The sequence below is a fragment of the Sitophilus oryzae genome, unplaced genomic scaffold (genome assembly GCF_002938485.1).
Source record: "Sitophilus oryzae breed Bouriz unplaced genomic scaffold, Soryzae_2.0 scaffold_1508_pilon_pilon, whole genome shotgun sequence".
Lineage (NCBI taxonomy): Eukaryota > Metazoa > Arthropoda > Insecta > Coleoptera > Curculionidae > Sitophilus > Sitophilus oryzae.
Window position 1 is genome coordinate 1,648,229 of NW_022146179.1, and position 15,864 is coordinate 1,664,092.

The following is a 15,864-nucleotide window of genomic DNA, read 5'->3' on the forward strand; positions in this document are numbered from 1 at the left end:
TTTTCCAAGGCACCTTGATTAAGAGTTAGTGTTTTTAACATAACCATGGCACTCTAGATTGAATTTTAAAATTCAATTTTGTTTTAAGCGAGAATGTTTAAAGTTGACATATGATATGTCATTCTATTCAGAATGTCATTTTCTATCGAATAAAGTAAAAAAAATACCGAGGGTGCCATTTAAAAATCGAAATTTGTAGTCATTTCCGGTGAAACAGGAAGTGACCAAAAACAATTGCATACCTCAATCAATCCTAATTTATGTCATATACTAATACCAATATAATATAATAATACCAAATCTCGTTTTTGTATCTGCCATGGCTGTGAATCACCCTGTATATTGCATATTTTTCAATCTGGGTATATATTACTTAATAAGTTTCAAAAATTGCTTTATTTTAATATAAATAATATAATTAAAAATTGAGCATGTACTATGTCTAAAAAAAATAACTGTGTGAATAACAGGATTGGCATGATTTAAATCATGCCAACGTATGATATGTCATTCTATTCAGAATGTCATTTTCTATCGAATAAAGTAAAAAAATACCGAGGGTGCCATTTAAAAATCAAAAGTTGTAGTCATTTCCGTTGAAACAGAAAGTGACCAAGAACAACTAAATACGTCAATCCATCCTAATTTATGTCATATACTAACATACCAAATCTCGTTTTTTTATCTAAAAAAATAAAAAAGTTATAGGAGTGAGCCACTTTTAAGACGCACCCGGTATAGTATGTTTGTTATGTACATATAAAAGTTATTTTTTTACTAACCACTTTGGCTTGGTACAAACTACTGAGTTAATTTTTTTATATTTGTTTTAGTAATGTTAAGATATACTATAAAAATTGAATGAAATGAAATCGACACAAACGTAGACATTAAGTACCTACGTAAAAGTACTAAATGGTGTTAATTTTACCTTTTGGATTCTATTAAATACTTATGAATAGAATTAATAAGTTGTATATTAAGTGTTATAATAAACAATATCAACGAAATGTTATAATAAATATCTATTAAGTGTTATATTAAATAAATGACATTGGTTAGTACAGAGAATGACCCAAACAACTGCATACAGTAGGTGTACACAATTATGGCAACAAAAGAACAAAAAGTCAGTAGCGCACATATTTTTTTTAGAAAAATATTCCAGTGGTAATTCATATGCACGTCCCTGGGGAATATATTGATACTTTTTAGCATTAAAATATGTCGCATTTATAGTAACTTTTACCCTCAAAATTTCATTCGAATCGCTAAAAGCACTTTGAAAAAAATTATAATAAATCGAAAAAAGATGAAAACTTTAACCCGCTGTAGCTAGGAAGCAAAGCAGAATCGGACCCATGTTAATACGAAAAATATATCTCATTTTTACGAGAGGAATCTCCCCAAGAGAGAGGCACAAGGTTTTTGAAACACCCTGTAGACCTTAGGAATGAGAAAATATTCCTCTCTAATATGTTATAATATTTACAAAAGTAATTCTTTTAATGTAATTAAAACGTATTAGAAAAATAATATGTTGCAATATTTATACAAAACCCACCTTCACATTACATTTAATATTGATTTTTAGAAAATATTAATTTTTATATAAAGGTATTTGATCTTCTTTTGAGAACTATCGTTGATCCATCCTGTATATACCCAATATAATGATATACCCAGATAAATATGTACATTTTTTAGGAAACTAGTGGCAAGTAAAAAGTAAAATGTGTTTAGTAATCTACTTAATAAATTTACGACCATTGTAAAATTACTATTAACTAATATTAATAACCTAAGCTTAAAGCGTTAAAGTTAAACGATTAGTTAAATGCGTGCTTTATTGTTAATAATTACAAATAAAAATATAGCTAAAGACGAGGCTAAAGATGTCTTTCGTTGAATTAATTGATTTATTTTTGCCTCATCTAGAAATAAGGGTGCCATTATTAAATATAATTTCGAAAAGTTTTAACTCACATGATTATTTTTTGAATATTTTATCAGGCAACCTCTTGCTATCTTTTTTGTTCTTAAAATTACTACCCTATACTTAAAACAATTTTATTTTATCTAATCAGTTGACTTTTTATCGCTGTTGGAAAACATAGGCTAATAGAGGTGAAGATAAACAAAGAGTGTTAAAAATATACTACGTTGTTATTATTGAATGCTGTAGACACATTGTTTAGTATTGAAAATAAAAGATTTTCGGCCTTTTATTATCTTTATTTAATTTAACTTATACAACGTTTTGATCAGATGTTATCAGCTGACTGTTATTAAGTCTGAATTGCTATAGCGTTGCTGACCATTATGAGCTTAGCCAGTTCACACTTGATAACTGTCAGTAATATATCTGACCGAAACGTGGTGTAAGTTAAATTAACTCAAAACAATGAAAGTTCGAAATTAGTTTTGTATTAACATTGTTATTATTCCTGCTGCTATGAGAAATATAGAGACTTAACACAAAGCTTCAATTTAACGAAAGACACTTTACTCTATAGAGTAATTCACGGCGATTGAAGATGAGGCGTTCATGGAGAATCGGAAGAATGTGCTTCAAAATTTGGATTTATACAAAAAGGCATTTACTCCATCTATGTAAATATTTTCAGCGATGCAATCTTGCCGCTTAGAATATACCGGGTGTTCCCTTTAAAGGTGCGCCCAGGCCTGACGAGACTAGAGCGAAGCAAGAGCGAGACAAGAGCAACACGAGAGCGAGACATCTTCAATCCATTTTTTGAGGCAAGTCTGAAACGAGACAAGCGAATTGGATCATAGTGAAAGGAACCCAAACACATATTAAATTGTAACTGAATATAACAAACAATGGCCAAATAATAACGCATACAGTAATAAATGTTTGTATCTTTAATATATTATTTGGTTCGTCGTATTTTATTCATCGTCGGGTTTTCCCCTTTGGTTATTTTCCCCTTTAACCCTCTTACAAAAGTCTTTTACAAAATACTATTTTTAACGTTTTTAGAACAAAATTTTAAATAGAAAAGTTATAGGAAAGTCTAAAAAGCATATTTTAAAACTTTTTTTGCATATGATATTATACCGGGTGCGTCTCAAAAGTGGCTCACCCCTATAACTTTTATATTTTTTCAGATAAAAAATGATATTTGGTATATTAGTATATGACATAAATTGGGATTGATTGACGTATTCAATTGTCTTTGGTCTCTTCCTGTTTCAGCGGAAATGACTACAACTTTTGATTTTTAAATGTTATTTTTTACTTTATTGGATAGAAAATGACATTCTGAATAGAATGACATATCATATGTCAACTTTTGACATTCTCGCTTAATAAAAAATTGCAATTTAAATTTGAATCTAGAGTGCCATGGTTATGTTAAAAACACTAATTTTTAATCAAGGAGCCTTGGAAAAATAGATTTGATCGTCTAATGACTTTTTAGTGTCTTGTCCAGGCCGGTTAAAAGATGCCCAAATCCTATTTTTAATGATATCTCATTTTTTTCAAATGGAACGAGGATGGCTCATTAGCTTATTTGGAAAAGGCATTTTTTACGGATAATTTGATACCACACACTTGATATTTCGAGTCAATTTTTTGTTATCAACCGCATTCTATAATATCAAATAAACCATATGCGAAAATGTTAAAAGTTGACATAAATTGTTAACTTTCATATATCATATTATGATATGTCATTCTATTCAATATGTTATTTTCTATCAAATGAAGTAAAAAAATAACGAGGGTGCCATTTAAAAATCAAAAGCTGTAGTCATTTCCGGTGAAACAGAAAGTGACCGAAAACAATTGAATACGTCAATCAATCCTATTTTAGGATGACCTAAAGCGTCTCAAAAGTATATCTAAAATTAATAGATTTTGTAATAATTCAATTTGTTTAAAGAAATGTTAGATTTCGGTAGAGTAAAAATTATCAGTGAATTTATAAATTCTATCCGAAAAAATGATAATAAATACGATGTACCATTTAAAAAATTTGAGATTATTTAATTTTAAATATGTAGTCGAAATTCATATATCAGAGCTAATATCTCGCAGTCGAGCGAGCCTACCAAAGACTATATACTGTATATATCGGTAGTATACCAGACTGTGCCGCGAGCTTTCTTTGATCGGCCATCGCAAAACCGACAGAGAACGGATAGCAACAAGGCTCCGTGGGTGTCCCGTCCACACTTGGCAAATTTGGAATGTCTCGCGCTCGTTTCGCTCTCGTCTCGTCAGGTCTGGACGCATCTTAAAATAATAAAGATACAAGCCCTTTTCAATAAAAGCGACATCACTGATGTAACGCTGGAAATAATTTAGATCGATGATGAAACACCTTTATGTAAAAATCATCACCCGTTCTCTATAAACGTCTAACCTACCACCGTCGCAAATCACCCTGTATATATCGGTTACGCCAAAGTGCTTATATTAGACTCTCCCACCGCTCGGACTCGGCGACTTTAATCGATACGGTACTGAACGCGCATCGATTAAAAACCATCGATCCGTGCCCGGTCAGTAGCCGGCAGCTGACTTACCGAACGGCCTGATGGGGTGCTTGTCCCACAGGAACGTCCTTTTGACCGGCGACAGGTAGGAGTCGCGCAGATAGAAGGGCGACCTGCCGAAGGGAGTGCGAGCCGACACCGGTTTTAGGGAGGGCGAGTCCCACCAGAAGGGGTCGCGCGTTACCGCCGAGATGGGCAGCGAGGGCGACGGGTTGAGCAGGTCGCTGAAGAGGCTCTTACTTGGGGACCAGATGGGCTGGCCGGCGTAGTTGAAGGCCACCTCGGAGGGGCGGGGAGCGTAGCGACCGGGCTGCAAACGAAAACACAATATTATAGCGTTGATTGAAGGAAATAAGCAGTTCTTTCAATCAACGATTATAGGCTATTTCTAAAAGATTGAGAGCACAAGACCGTCATTATAAATGCAAAACGCCTTTTGCATTATAATGATTGTCTTGTGCTTGTCGTATACAGTGTGACATGACAAAAGATAGGACTAATTTTATTTTAAGGGTATATCTGCAATGAAATTCAGACAGCTTTATCACGTTTGTACATGAACACATCCTGTACGTTTGTCGATAACAATAGCAAACTCTCGTATTACAATAGAGAAATACATATTTATGTATTTATCCGTTATTGGCATTTTCAGTAACATACATACATACATACATACATACATGCATACTGCTATTACTCGCTGACGAGTATATGACACGCATCAGAAGATGGTCACGCAAGGCGTTTTCTTTCATGAGCTTTTCTGTGACTGAAAAGCCCGATACGTGATATTATCTGTCTACCGCAATCCGGACATTCAAAGATCTCATTGCTTTGTTGCCTCTTTACTTTTTGGTTGTCGCTGTTGACTGAGTTTACAATTGTTCTCCATTGCGATCTATTGTGAGCTGCTTCTTCCCAGTCATTCTGCATGTTAACTCCCGTAAGTTTTCGTGGAAAATATCCTTGTACCTTTCGAGTTGTCCACCTGACCTCCTATTCCCGTCTACAAGCTCAGCGTAAAGCAGAGATTTTGGTGTGCGGTTTTCTTGCATTTTGCATACGTGACCAGTCCATCTTAAATACGATTTTGTAACCAAGACTATATATTCTCGCAGTTAGCTTTTTCAAGGACCGATACGTTTTAAACATGATGGAACCATTTGATTCTTATAAGTTGTCTAAGGTGTCTCTGTTACAACTTGTTTAATGCCTTCATGTGTCGGCGGTACGGCACCCAGATTTCGCTTCCATATAACATAGTGGGGATTATTATTGCTCGGTACACTGCAAGTTTCGTTTTTGTGCTCAAGTCATGGTTGTAGAAAACCCTAGATATCTTTTAATTTCCAGAATGCTCTTAAGGGGCTGCTAATCCTCTGCTGAATTTCAGAGTCGATATTGGCGTTTTCCGAAATCAAACAGCCGAGGTAATTGAATTCCGCTACATATTCCAATAGTTCTTCTCCGATTTTTATAGCAGTGTTGTGATCTTCCGGGGGAGTGCACATGATTTTAGTTTATTTTCAGTAACATTGGATTATACGAGATATATAAGAAATCTAATGTTTTTATTGTTAAATGAATGTAACAGGTTACAAATCATAAATAAGAAAACTACAAAAAAACAATGTCACACGTTTAGAAAAACATTTCAATTAATGTTAGGTATATGTAATAATTAAAATACCTAATAATATGTAACTATAAATCATCCTCATTGAAGTCAGTGTCGTCAGAATTTTCAACTTAAATCAGCAGAGATTCTACTATCTCCTTCAGGAGATTGTTAAGATCCACACTTTTTGCTCCTCTTTTATGACATGGTTAAAGCCATTTATTTAATTTTCGGCAGAGATTTTATGTTATCGACATATTCATATGTTCTTGCACATTTACCAATTATTACCAAACGATACAATCTTCACAATTAGTTTTGTGTGTTTACAAATAATGAAATTTAAACCATAAATAAAATTTTGTAGTAAAATTCCATGACTTTTTCTTTTCAACTTCACTAACACAATGCTATAATTTATAGAATCGCAGGTAAAATTTCCAGTGTATACACTAGTTATTAATCCGTTTTACCTGACAGGTAAATCATTATGTGCAGACGGGCTTTTACACATTTCCAAACCTCGTACAGGTTATTTTAAAGACTTTAAAAATAACAATTTACAAACTTTCGTTCGAGTAAATAAATAACCTTGGCGTTATTTAATGTTGACAGTCGAAAGAAACCTTGGCTCGATCGTTTGCTTTCTTGAGTCACTGGTTAGTAACTACACATACCGCAGAATGACTCACCAGTTGGATTAGAGTAACTGTCCAGTCAATAAGTTGTTAAAGTTCATTTATAAACTACCGAAAATTTAAGCATGAATAGAATTAAAATAGATAAGAGTAGTGTTAATTTTCAACATTTATTTATCCTATAGTTTGATAATTTATTAGCAATGTTTCAGTAAACGTCATATCATTGACCGCTATCAAATATGAACTAATCAAAATCTTAAAAGAACTGAGCTTATAAGCTCAGTAAAATTAGCCAAAAGATGTATAGACCAGAGTGAAGTGAGGTGTTCCACTGAGAACGATTGGTACGTTTTATAAGTAGTTGTAATATTGTGAACATTTCCATACTAGGATTGCTAAAGATGTTGTTATTGTTTGATATAGAAATTGATTCTTTAAATTAAAACCAAGCTCGGTTTTTCCATTACGATAAACTTTAGAGCTTACACCAGTTTCTGGCATAGTCTATAGTCTGATAGATCTGCAATACTTGACTTAATTGTTTCACAACTTAGTGTATGTTTTTTATGTTCCTTAAATCATACATTTAGAGGAGTTTTTTTTCTCCAGTATACCGACTCCGCAATGCCTGGCAGAAGTACTTTTTCTCTTGTTGTTAAGACGCCTCTTCGAGAAATTTCAGACTAAACATTTTCAATGTTATACTGTTTGGTTATTTGCCAAACTAATCCTGCTATTGATTACACAAGTATACACGGTTTTGGACCTGAGCAACTAAAAGCAATTTCTAAGATATTTTTTGGAGTTGAATCCAAATCAGCAGTCCATTTTTTAAGATTGGTTCTAGTTTTCGAAATATTCAATAAATTTATTATTTTACGATTTTTGACCCTTAACGGTCATTTGTTGAATTAAACAATATAAATCAGAAATGAACAGAGGTCGAACTGAGTCTTTTATACTGCTTGAGATCTGTTTCACGGATTAGGGTCCAACAGTAATCGCTCATCATGCCTTCGTCCCAAAATCCTTGGTATCGCCTTTCGATTTTCGCTATATTATCTTGGTGTAGCCGTTCTCCTTGCTCGTCGCTCGTGTCGCCCAAGTTTTGTGGAAAAAAATCAAGATGTGAATGGAGAAAATGTATCTTGAGAGACATTCGAGCTCCAATCTTGTCGTAATTTTGCAACAAATTGTCGATTACTTGCTTGTAATCCGGTGATTTATGATTACCGAGAAAGTTGTGAACAACACTTTGAAACGATGCCCAGGCTGCTGCTTCATCAAGAGTTAAACATTTTGTAAACGTTGCGTCAGCCATTAGTTTTCAAATATCAGGTCGACAAATATTCCTTCTTTGATTTTTGCGTATGACAGTTTTGGAAACAACTTGGTTAAGTACTGGAAAGCTGGTCCTTCGAGATTGAGGCTTTGAATCGACTTTGCAACGTTTTCTCTGCATTTTCACACGTTCCGCAGCACAAACACAATACAAATCCAAATGATGTTTAATGCAACGTCGTCAACTGACCGTGCGTCAACTACCCGGGCCGCTATAAGAGCGCAGTGCTACTGCCATGCACTAACTCGAAAGTTAGAGCCAATCTTGACAAAGGGATTGAAGATCTGAGTTCAGGGCATCAAATAACGTTAAGAATCGTTCTCATCTGCTCGGGTCCCAAAGTTGACACGAATTTGTAAACTTGTGCTATTTGCCAAACCAAACCAAACTTTGCCTCATATTGATCTATCCTGATGTTCTTTCTAATATGGAATGAAATGCATGCTAGATTTCCTACATACTTTAGACTTGCAGTTTAACAAAATTCTTAAGTTTTTTTTTATTCTAGAAGCTACAGATACCCGACGCACTATTGCCGAACCCTGTATGTATATCTTAAATGGTACTGACCTTAATGGGTGTTGGACTCAGTTTGCTTCCGGTAAGAGGCCACAGGGACGGGTACAGTTTGTCCAGTTCGGCCAAACGGTCCAAGTGGTCCAACCAGGAGCGGTGGGGGTCGTATTTGTCGGCAGCTGGTGGGGGCCTCTTGCTGTAGACCAAGTAGAGTGGGTAGGCGCGAGAACGGGTAAGTGGTGTGGAAGATGTTGCTGGGCCACTGGCTGGGTTCGCGACCCTTGACGCGGTCGATGTGGTCTCTCCAAGCGGCATCGGCGTCAAAAGGTCTCGGTTTTGTTACGTGGTAAGCTAATCAAAAGGGAAGAATAGGGTTCAAGACTAAAGTCTACAATTTGGGTTAGAGCCACGAATTTTTTGGGTTGTGCTAAGATTTTTTTAAATTTTCGAAGACTTCTTTCGAGGACACACTATGGTATTGTCTAAAATGTTTAGTTTATTATCTATGATGTCGCTTAAAATGAATTAAAATTTGAATAATTTTGTTTTTTATATACAGGGTATTTCAAAAAAAATGTTCCATCTCTTGTGGAGAGATTTCTCACGTAAAAATAAGATTTATTTTTCATATTAACATAGGTCCGAGCTAACATAGCTACAGAGTGTTTAAGTCTTGATATTTTTTCGATTTATTATAATTTTCTTCCAAGTAGTTTTAGCGTTTCGAATAAAATTTTGAGGGTAAAAGTTATTATAAATGTGACATATTTTGAAGCTAAAAGAGTGTCGACGTATTAACTAGGGATGCATATCATATGGTGCATATGGATTATCACTGGAATATCTTGCAAAAAAAGCAAATACGCCATTGATTTTTTCTCTTGTTAGCAAAATAGTGTAAGCAGTTTAATGCCGATTAAAAGTTGTCTCTTGATATTTTGCTTATCAAAAAGATTTCGGCCTCCTTGATGAGATAAACGCAATTTTATTAATTTGCCTTGATTCGAGTCTAATAGCAACCTTTAAAAAACTTTGATATCATTAACTTGCTAAAGTTTTAAATAGGTACTCATTGATTCTTCATAAAAAAATGAAAAAATTTCCTATAAACATGGGAATAGAAATATATACATAGTTTCAGAGTTACAGGATGTTAAATCTTTTTAAAATTAGGTTTTATGTAATTATTTTTTTTTATTTAAAATTGCTGTTAGTGTAAACACCCTGTAGCTACAAAACAAAAAAGCATAAATCTTATTTTTCCGTGAGGAATCTCCCAACGAGAGATGGCAAATGTTTTTTGAAACACCCTGTATAGGTATATTCTTTATACACAACTAATTATTATTTACATTTTTTTCTAGTTCTGCCGACTCAACCAATTCTTTATTTAATTTTCTTAATATTTTGATTTACTTTACTTCATTTTATTTATCTTTTCATTAATTACATTGCATAGAAGTAAATAATTCAATTGCTATTTTTAAACATTCATTGACGTCATCGAATCTCCATTTTTGACAGTTGGTTTAGAATTTTCTCTTTTTACAATTTTGTTTTTATGCGAATGTGAGTTAGGCAATTTGTGTTTTTTTTTGTAAATACTATACTTATTTTCAGTCTATTATCTAATTGAGTGGTAAATTATTTACAGTGTATAAATCGGGTTTTGAATTGCAGGTCAGATTATTGTAAATGTTAGGAAGAGGCTTCAAAAATAGTTCTCATATTAAAACAAGAAACTAATCAGTAAGTATTTTTAAAACTTTTCCAGTAATTACATTTGTTGCGAGAAGTAAAATAATCAATTATAAACAACTATTAGAGTATAGTAGTTGTGTTTTTGTTTTTCCATTTATGGCCTATGTTGTACTACTTATCAAAAATTATTATGATATTTTAATTTTATTATTATCTTATTTGAGTTTTACTTAGTTGTTTCAATAGTATATTTGTATATTTTTGTTGTGTACAAAATAATTTCATTAACTTAACTTGAGAAGTATGTATTACGTCTCTTAATTAATTTATATAATTATTAACCATTGACTGACTCAACGTAAAACAAAACCAGCAAAGTCCTGAGCCTATCCTACCTTATTTCAAATGTTAAATAAACAGAATAGCCCTGAAAAATTAAGATTCAAGTAAGCCTTATTAAAATCTCTCTGCAGTCTCTTTAGTTTTGTTCATATATTTTTTGCTTAATCTTTCTATTGAAAGTTTGAACCATTTCTATTAAATCATAATTAAATTATAAATTAAGTAGCCAAGCTAAATATATTGCTGATAAATATAAAAGCTTTATTTCTTATTACAAAATATGATATAACTTTTGTTTGAATGTAGAGAGATGAATATATGGTTCATTAAAAATTGACTCTAGATCATTTCATATTATTTTAATAATTCCAGTTTATTTTTACTGCTGAATTATAATTACAACCGTCCTCAAGTACAAGATTGGACAAAAGAATCCAATGCATATAAAAACTGCACACAATTTTAGATCAAAAGCATGTACAGTACTATTACCAAGAAAGTATGTTCAAAATTAAAAAAATATTAATCAGGGTACTAAAATAATTATTCTAAAATTTGCAAAAATATGTATTATTAAACTTAAAGAGACTAAGAACAGTGCTTATCTAAAGCGATTGTTGTATTACTTTTTTTTAAATTGAGTAATTTGATATTCTTATATTTGTGGTATTATTAAACACAGTGGGTGGTAGCTCAAAATAAACAAAATTATTTTGACTAGTTTCATCCAAAGATATATTATAAAAGCTATGTATTGTTAAACACTTATTGACTTGCATTAATAGCAGTTTATTTACATTAATAAAAACAAATTATTAAATATATAACTCAAATTAAAAACATATAAACCTGACACAATGTATTCAAAGTTTAAAAAATATTATAATAAAATGACGATCATAGTCCCTAAAATTATGAAAATAAAAAAAATTAAGCACATAATTTTAATTAAATGAAAGTATTATTTTTGTAATTAATACTGAATTTAAACTGTTTGCAAATGAAGTAATTTGATTTATAGATAAACACAACAATAAAATCCACTGGTTTCACCACACTGTCCAAATTAAGGCTTCGAAAATTTAAAATTATAATGATATATCGTGCTGGGGCTTACCCATATTTACTTTTGCGAACCGGCCACTGACTGAAGCTGCTCGAATTGAATCGTTTACGAAAAACGAGAGAAGAGGTGCTTCTCCCACTAACTTCTAGCGCACCACGTCACAGTCTAAACTCATAAATCCGCGCGCTGGCTATTTTTTGACTAGGCGTCGTTACGCAACCGAGGCTCGCACGGCGAAGTCGAGGTACAAATTTAGATTCCAGATTATTGAAAAGCATCGGTTAGTTACACAAAACCGATATGTACGAGGGTATTTTTAAATTTGTTTTTCAGTGTCGTTTTTTATCTGAAAAATTCGGTGTACAAGGTCGTGTTGAACGGAATTTGTGTGCGTCCTTGAATTTGAGTAATTATACTGCATACGTTAAATAAAAATAAATTTGTATGCCCATAAAACTGCTACAAAATAGTTTTATTAGTTGTACTTACCAAACATTGTTAAAATCCTATACATAAAATATTTTACTTCAATATTAATTTATGGTTCAATAATACTTTTTATTATTATTATCTCACTACTATTATTATTAATTATTACATTATATACCGGGTGCGTCTCAAAAGTGGCTTACCCCTTTTATTTTTTTTTTTCTGGTAAAAACGAAAATTGGTATGTTAGTATATAAAAATGTCTATACATATGTGGCGTATTCATCTCTCCAAAAAATCCTATATGGGTATTTCACCACTACACTGGAAGAAAATGTACAAAATAAAATAGTTATTTTTGTAAACACTTCTGCGTTAAATCCAAACGGACACTACTTGTCAGAAGTTATGTTTACAGTTATACAAATTTGCCTAACAAAAAAAAATGCTTAACGTTTAGGAAAGTTTATCTATTTTCGTCGTCGGAAGCAAAAAAATACAAAGAATAAAGAAAAAAACTATTTAAAATAATTAAATTGAACTATTTGAGAACATTATACTTTTTTAAAACAGATACGTCTACAAGAAACCGTTGACGTTCTGTTAAAATGATATTATATCAAGTTAAATTTCAAAATTAACAATTACTACCTGATAACAATTACTTAATAAGGTAAAACCAAAAGCCCCAAACTTTCTGTATGATTATTTTTAAATTTTTCGTATGTTATGTTTATTTATGTTATGTTCTTTAAAATCGTCGCATCGAACCCCACACTTCGGTGGTAAATCGCTTCCCCTCTTCTCTAACAAACAAAAAAAAATGTTTTTAAAATCAAAGAAGCGATTGCCATACATTACTAACATCTACAGATGCATGAGCAATACATTTATTTTAATTAGATTGAATTAAAAAGCCTCTTTTTATTTTTCTTTTTAGAGGCTATCAAATAGTCGAATTTAAATATTTTAAATAGTTTTTTTTTTCTTTATTCTTTGTATTTTTTGCTTCCGACCACGGAAAGAGATAAACTTTCCGAAACGATAAGCATTTTTTCTTTGTTAGGCAAATTTGTATTACTGTAAGCATAACTTCTAACAAGTAGTGTCCGTTTGGGTTTAACGCAGAAGTGTTTACAAAAAAATAACTATTTTATTTTGTAGATTTTCTTCCATTGCAGTTGCGAAATACCCGTATAGGATTTTTTTTTTTTTGTAGAGATGTTAGTATAATATGACAAATTAATAACACCCTCGGTATTTTTTTTACTTTACTCGATAGACATACATGATATTCGATAAAATGACATATCATATGTCAACTTTGACATTTTTGCATATGCACATGCGGTTCATAAAGACAATTTGACTCGAAATACCAAATGTGTGGTACCAAATTATTTGTAGAAATATTGTCCTGTTTAAAAATTGAGATATGATTAAAAATATAATTTGAGTATCTTTTAACTTGCTATGACAAGGCACGAAAAATATTAGACAATCAGATCTATTTTCCAAGGCTCCTTGATTAAAATTTAACCAAAATTAAGTGTTTATAACCCCGTCAAAGCACTCTAGATTGAAATTTAAAATACGATTTTTTAAGCAAAAATGTTAAAAGTTGACAAAATATGATATGTTATTCGAATCCAAATGTCATTTTCTGTCAAAATGTCATGGAATAAAGCAGTGGCGGTTTAACCATAAGGTCAAATGGTCAATGACCCCCAAAAAATCAGAAGAAAATTAGGAAAAACCTATTTAAATTATACTTTTTTGTAAATAACTTTTTTCATCCAAAGATATTCTAAACTATTCCCAAAAATCATCAATTTGTCCAATTTTCGCTTAAAAAGGTTTTATTTTAACCATTTTCTCTACTGCCGGTCAAAATTTCATGTTGTCCTTCGTTCCCGCTATGCTTTAAAAATAATTGAATACCTCAATCAATCCTAATTTATGTCACATACTAACATACCAAATCTTGTTTTTTATTAAAAAAATTATAAGGGTGAGCCACTTTTGCAGACGCACCAGGTATACATGTTACTAATAAAACCATGCTTAAATTGTTAGTACCTAAATGGCAATTAGAGCTGGAATGAGTGAACGAAAAGCGACATTTCTTACCTCCAAGGCGATTCCTCACGAACGACTCCTCAAAAATCCCTTCGTTTAAAAACAAAATTCCACTAGTTCTTAAATTAAAAGGAAGGGGAAGGGGGTCGAATCAAAAAGAAAACTATCGGTCATCGCCCTGGCAAATGCTGGAGCGGCACAAGTGATGTTAAGAAGCCCGGGTTAGCTATAATTATTAATTTATTATGATTTGATTAAAGCCTACTTTTTGCGAGGAGGTGCATCATTCAAATGTGCCTGCCTACTATAAGTTTGTATAGAGTACGTCACAAACACATTAAGAAAAATAAACACTGCTTTCTAAACAAAGTGTTTCAAAAGCATATTAATTTTGTTATTTTTTTTATTTGTAGATAACAAACCTTTTATTTTATTTTTCTATAAAAGTAAAATTATTTATCAATTTAAAGCATGTTCTCAGTACTAAAATATTATTCTATGACGCTGGTGTTAAAGGTAATGTACTTTTGAATCATGTAAAATCAGAAGAATATTTTTCTAATGACATCATTTCATTAAAAACATACATATAAATTCATAGTGTTGCTTTAAATCACTACTTACTATGCAACGTGACAACACAAAAAATATGTTAATTTTGTTATTTACAAAGCTATTTGAAACACCTTGTATAGTGTGAAATGTTTATTTGGTAGAGTAATGTAAGTTTCCTTTTTATATTATATTAAGTATTAAATTTAAAATATTATGATATATAGTATTGGATATACAGGGTTAATCACCTCTTTACAACAACACAAAATATTGTACACTACTAAAACTACAATTTAAAATTATTTTCAAAGGTGAAGAGTATCCTAATTAAAGAAAAAAATATTTTTTTAAATCGAATACCTTGTATATTATTACATTTTCTGTTTCTAGGATTAAAAATAAATTTAAATTTGATTAAGGTTTACCCCGCTTTAATATTACCGTTTTGGAAATATTTACGATTTTGTGAAATGTAGTAAAAAGTTTAATTCTTCATTTCTCTTGGCGTAGGGTGTCCGTTATTACCCAAGTTGATTTTTTTCGCTGTCGCCCTCTAAAATTTAAGTTTTTGCTCTAAAAAATTATCCACGTAAACAAGCTCTTAATTTTTAATTTAAACCGTGCCGGAATCATGATACTTTTCCCGTTAAATAACATGGGATTTCCTGACCTTTTGTCCATTTAAAAAAATATCCCGATCCACTCACACTTTTTGGATGGAATACATCCTAAAACATACTTTAGATTTGCACTTAAACAAAATTCTTAAGTTTTTTATTCTAGGAGTTACAAATGCCCGACGCACTATTGCCGGACCCTGTATATGCACTTATATTTTTGTGACATTATTATTTATGTGTATTTTAAATCCTACAGTGGAAAATTTTTGTAAAGAACATTGACTGGATTTTTAGTGAAATGACGCTAGACCACCTGTTTAAAAATGTAAGGGTAGGTTTCATTTAACAGAATTTATATTTATTTTTAGATTTATTTTCCTTTAACTAAACGTACAAGTACCTTGTAAGAAACCAATTAAATTTGG

The 15,864-nt window shown here is 31.8% G+C and overlaps 1 protein-coding gene across 1 annotated transcript in view; it reads right to left on the minus strand.

Annotated features, from left to right (window-relative positions):
• Nucleotides 1-15,864, minus strand: part of LOC115878378 — a 42,070-nt gene that overhangs the window by 3,178 nt on the left and 23,028 nt on the right. Inside the window, 3 exon segments of the mRNA XM_030894855.1 lie at nt 4,558-4,837; nt 8,702-8,866; nt 8,868-8,998. Coding sequence (XP_030750715.1) covers nt 4,558-4,837; nt 8,702-8,866; nt 8,868-8,998 — 576 coding nt within the window.